General features: G+C 45.1%; 1 protein-coding gene across 1 annotated transcript; it reads left to right on the forward strand.

Moving 5' to 3' along the window:
* The first annotated feature begins 4,069 nt into the window (after nt 1–4,069).
* LOC141628059 (uncharacterized) lies at nt 4,070–5,715 on the forward strand. Its single transcript, XM_074441247.1, has 4 exons — nt 4,070–4,614; nt 4,761–4,899; nt 5,015–5,095; nt 5,152–5,715. Exons 1-4 carry the CDS (start codon nt 4,070–4,072, stop codon nt 5,713–5,715), a joined length of 1,329 nt encoding a protein of 442 aa, XP_074297348.1.

Genomic DNA, 5,715 nt, shown 5'->3' on the forward strand with positions numbered 1-5,715 from the left:
ATTCATCAACCAATTATCTAACATGACTATGCCATGTCACAAGAGTACGCAACAACATTCATCCATTGCATTTCCTAACATTACTTGACAACTTTTATTAACTAGAACGCATATAAAGACTCACAACTCATTATCATCATCACATTATCCAATACTCATATGAAACTCCTAGCAAATATACCATCTTTATCACATCCTCACAAATACTTCCAATAATTCACAGCCCTTCACGGTTCATCGTTACTATTCGCACGCATTAGACATTACCATAGATTCCATCACAGCTATTTCTAACCTATTTATCATACACATCTATGCACACAATTCCTGAATCTTTATCCCCATACGCGGTGGCTGGCTTAAGCATATTGGGGCCATGATTTTGAAATGACGGCGCCTTCTCAGCCAAAATTAGACAACTGTCGGGGCTCCCAACAAACATACACCAGGTTCATTTTATTAGACTCACTACGTTCATTGGGCTCATTAGTTACAGGTTCCAAAATCGTCGCTCTGATACCACTTTGTAACACCCCCATCTATCAACAAGCCTTAAAAAGACCTTCCCCAGCAGATAAGGATGTCACTACCTTGGTTGCCCGAGGAACAGTAATAATCAAATGTCAATAAAAGAACAATTATATTAAATTACAAGTGTTGCAAACAAAAATAAAAGATACAACTCGTGACTACTATCAACTATGTGAAGCTATCTCTGCCATGACCCGTGGTAGACTCGCCTCTCCACGCACCCAGCTATGATCCTGACATCCACCTGCTAAGACCGACTGCTCACCATAGTGGATCATGACAGACACAACACAAGAAGATAACACAACAACACCACACAAGGTCAGTAACTGAAGGAACATACAAGAACGGACACAACAAGTCATAACAACATACACACGCCACCACCTCCACTCGCCCACACACCTCTGACTGCCCGAAGGTCCAGTCCTGCCAGATTACTAATCGCAACCAGTAACCCACACCGCCAGTGGGGTACCGCAGCCGTTCCCACCTAAGCCTCGCTCATCCAATCTGAGCGATAACCCATGTTTCTTAATGTGCACATCCCCTTCTGTGGCGGGTTCCACATAGGGTGAATCAATGGCGTGAAGCCACTCCCGCAAGTGACTCCACTCAGCCGAGGACGCACCTCGAGAACCACAGACAAACAAATAGCAATGACCAGCAACAACCAATCCACACCATTAATAATGATACTAAAACCAATCATACAACAAAATCGACACACTAGACAACCAACAGTACTGAGTAGGAAAACCTACCTTTAGCAATACGCAGTGATTCCGCGCACGACCATAGAACAACAATTATTCACCATCAACACCTATAACAACCAGCATAACCATCTATTACTACTTCCATAATCGTAACTGAAACCAAGGAAGACGATGATGATGATGACACATACCTATACATAGCAATCCGGCGACAAGACCACTACCCGACTCAAGCATCCCGTTCCTATGGTGTAACCACTCTCAAAGGGCTCAAGGAGATGAACCATGTTGAAGGAGAACTGATGTGACGGCATCTAGGTTTAGGAGAGAAGGAGAAGAAATGATTTGGGTTTCACGATATCACGATTTATATTTCCCCGCTAGACTCATGTTACTCGATCGAGTGTCTAACTTACTCGATCGAGTGACCTCTACTCGATCGAGTGACTAAGCTACTCGATCGAGTAGCCTCCGCTAGATCGAGTAACATGAACTCAAAGGCTCACAACGTCACAAGGTTAACTCGTAAGGTTTCTGAAGATCTGGATAGGTGTCTATGGTCAGTCAACGAGTCTCTAAAAGGACGGGTATTACAACATGAGCCAGTACAAACAAAAGATGATGATAGTAACAGCCATTGGGTATGTGAAGGAAGCTTGCATGTGTAAGAGGTTCGGATCTACATAGTCAGGGCCAGCACTCCAATGGCTCGTAAGCCTGCCTAACAGTTCGATATCCACCTTTGCCGATCTGGTATATGCATTCACTCAGCAGTTTGCTAGCAGACGGAAGCCACAAAAGCACGCTGACGACTTATACCGAATCATTCAATGCGCCAACGGGACCATTGGAGAGTTCAACACTAGGTTCAATAATGAAAAGGTGGTCGTACGGGAGTGTGATGTGTCAACAGTAGTGGAAGCATTCAGGAAGGGCTTACACCACGAGTCAGACCTATATAAGAAGCTGACTATGCACCCTTGTCATAGGTTTGAGGCGGTGCAAGAAAAGGCTGCGGCAGCGATCAGACTAGACGAAGACATGCTCGCCAGAGCTAGTGTGCCAAGCACGGCAAGCATGTCCAACACATCAGCCATGGAGATGTCAAGCAGGAAGCAGTCCACCGGAAGAAAGGAGGAGAGATATAAACTATATGGAAGGGGAATCAATAGAATCGACAACAGAGAGGAGAATTAGCAACTCCCTACACTAGCAGAGTATGGATTCACAACTGGCATCGGTGGAATTCTGAAGGCGCTCAGAGAAATGGGGGATGGAGTAAGGTGGCCCAGGCCACCAGTAGAAGGACAATCCTGGCGAAAAGACAGGAAGAAGAAGTGCGAGTTCCATCGTGACATCGGACGCACAACAGAGGATTGCTACACTTTGCGCAGGGAGGTCAGGCGCCTGTACGAGCAGGGAGAGCTAAGCCACTATTACCACGAGGGGGCAAGCAGTAGGATAAGATGGGATCCGCAAAACAGTCTAAACCTACCACACCGCCTACATGCACCAAAATAATAAACGTGATAATAGGCGGCTCAGACCTAAGGGGACTAACATATTCGGCGGCCAAAAACCTCCTAAAGAATTTCTCACGATGACTTGCATGCTGTCACCTTCGACGAGGAAGATGTCCATGACAGCCAAGAGCACCACGATGCACTTATCATAACACTATCAATGGCTAACTACACGGTGAGTAAGGTTCTGGTAGATACTAGCAGCTCGGTTAATTTAGTCATGCTGAAAACCATAAAGAACATGGGATTCAGCGAGAAGGATTTCCAGAAGAAAACCATCCCGCTGGTAGGATGCAGTGGAGAAACATCTATTTCATTAGGGCAGATTGTGATCCCTACATATGCAGGAGGAATCAATAAGTAAGTAAGATACCTAGTCATCGATGAACCATCTACCTACAATGTTATCCTCGGTAGACCATGGATGCATCTAATAAAAGCAGTCCCTTCAACGTATCATGAATGTGTGAAGTTCCCCACGCCTTGGGAGTAGAAAAGATAAAAGGAGATCAGGAGGAAGCCAGAGGTTGCAATAAGAAGGCACTAAAATGCACAGCCAACCCGCCAGCATAGTAATTACAGAAGCAGCGCGTCCAGGAAGAATACATCGAGCCCCCAGCCGAGTAGCTAGGCCAAATCAACCTGGACGAACGACACCAAGAAAGAAAAATACTAATAGGGGCAGGGTGCACAGGTGACCCCAGGCAACACTTAATTAAATTCCTGCAAGACAGCATGGATTATTTCGCATGGCCCCATGACGACATGATAGGGATAGACCCATCTATCATAACACATAAGCTTAGCGTAGATCTAGGATGCAAGCCCATCCAGCAAAGACGGAGGAAATTTGCAGTTTAAAGGAACAAGGTGATCAACCAAGAGGTAGATAGCCTACTGGCAGTGAACAAAATAAGAGAGGTAAAATACCCAAAATGGCTATCAAATGTGGTATTAGTGCTCAAGAAGAATGGAAAGTGGAGAGTATGTGTGGACTTCACCGATCTCAATAAAGCATGCCAAAAGGATCCCTTCCCACTACCACACATTGACGCAATGGTAGATGCGACAGCTGGACATGAGATGCTAACATTCCTGGACGCCTGGAGTAGTTACAACTAAATCAAAATGGATCCAGCAGACCAGGAGAAGACAACGTTCATGTCCGAGAGAGGGATATACTGCTACAATGTTATGCCTTTCGGCCTGGAGAATACGGGATCCACGTATCAAAGATTAGTCAACAGAATGTTCAAAGAGCAAATAGGAAGAACCATGGAGGTATAAATTGACGATATGGTAGTAAAATTTGAGAAGGCCAAGGATCACATGCGGCATCTGGCAGAAACCTTCAGCACACTCAGAGAATACAAAATAAAGCTGAACCCTTCCAAATGCACCTTTGGAGTCTCATCCGGAAATTTCTTGGGCTACATTGTAACTCAAAGGGGAATAGAAGCCAGCACGGAGCAAATTAAGGCAGTGTTACAACTAGAGTCACCAGAAAAGCCAAAAGATGTGCAACGGTTAGCAGGAAAGGTAGCATCCTTGAGCAGGTTCATCTCAAGATCCTCAGACAAATGCAGGTTGTTCTACGATATATTAAAAAAGAGCCAGAGGTTCGAATGGACCGCAGAGCATGAACAAGCATTCAGGGAGCTGAAGCAGTACCTCAGCACCCCGCCATTGCTATCGAAACCAGAACAAGGAGAACCGTTGTTCCTCTACTTAGCCGTCACAGAGGTGGCAGTAAGCGTGGTCCTAGTCAGGGAACAGGATAAAGAGCAACGGCCAGTCTACTACGTAAGCAAGTCTCTGCTTACACTTCTCTTGAAAAATTGGTACTTGCACTTGTTATTGCATCTTACAAACTGCGCCCTTACTTTGAATCCCATACCATACATGTTGTGACTAACGACCAACTGAAATCTATAACGAGAAAGCCTGAGTTGTCAGGAATAATGTCAAAATGGTCTGTACACCTCAGTGGGTATGACATTAGGTATGACCCAAGAACAGCGATAAAATCGCAAGCATTAGCAGATTTCGTGTCAGACTTCAGCCCAGCTATCCAAAACCTGGCGGACAAAGAAATTTTAACCCTCAAAGGAGATAAGGAGGCAGAAGTCTGGCAGATGCACATTGACGGTGCCTCTAATCAAAAGGGGGGCATGTGTAGGCCTAATCTTGCGATCTCCACATGGAGATCTCATAGCATAAGTAGTTCGTTGTGAATTTAAGGCAACTAACAATGAGACAGAATACGAAGCCTTGATACTAGGGATGCAGCTAGCTTTGGAGTTGGGAGTTCGAAACCTACAGGTATATAGTGACTCCTTGCTTATAGTCAACCGCGTAAATGATGAATATGTAGCCAGGGATTTAAAGATGATAGCATACTTAAAAGTAGAAAAAGAGCTAAAATAGAAATTCAAAGACTACAAGCTCAAGCAGATTCAAGAGACCAGAATATAGAGGCTGACACCCTGACAACCCTGGGGGCAACTTTCAAGCCAACGGAGTTGGCCAATATCCCTATTGCGCATGTGTTGGAGGCGTCAATCCAAAAGACGGAGGAAGTGGACAAAGGAGAGCTGGAAGATGAGAAAGATATGGAAAGTGGACTAGATGTTCTATCAAACATAGACGATCAGGCAGCTGACCTGGACTGGCGCCTGCCTTACCTGGACTGGCTAAAGCATGGCAACTTACCAGACGATAAGAAGGAGGTAAGGGGTTTCATAATGAAGGCCTCCAGATTCACGCTGATTGATGATGTGCTCTTCAGAAAATCACTGGTAGGACCCTACTTACGATGCTTGGATATACAAGAACCACAAACCGTATTGCATGCCCTCCACAGTGGTGAATGTGGAAACCATGCAGGGGTAAGAGCCTTTCAAACAAAGCTCTCAGACAAGGTTACTTCTGGCCTACAATGA

The sequence above is a fragment of the Silene latifolia genome, chromosome Y (assembly GCF_048544455.1).
Source record: "Silene latifolia isolate original U9 population chromosome Y, ASM4854445v1, whole genome shotgun sequence".
Taxonomy (NCBI): Eukaryota; Viridiplantae; Streptophyta; class Magnoliopsida; order Caryophyllales; family Caryophyllaceae; genus Silene; species Silene latifolia.

Bases quoted from the DNA above. Each gene is read 5' to 3' on its own strand.
- LOC141628059 (XM_074441247.1), top strand. From the start codon at position 4,070: ATGGTAGTAAAATTTGAGAAGGCCAAGGATCACATGCGGCATCTGGCA. The intron at 4,900-5,014 runs GTCTGGCAGATG...TGTGAATTTAAG, and splicing joins AAGGAGATAAGGAGGCAGAA to GCAACTAACAATGAGACAGA. The intron at 5,096-5,151 runs GTATATAGTGAC...ATATGTAGCCAG, and splicing joins TGGGAGTTCGAAACCTACAG to GGATTTAAAGATGATAGCAT.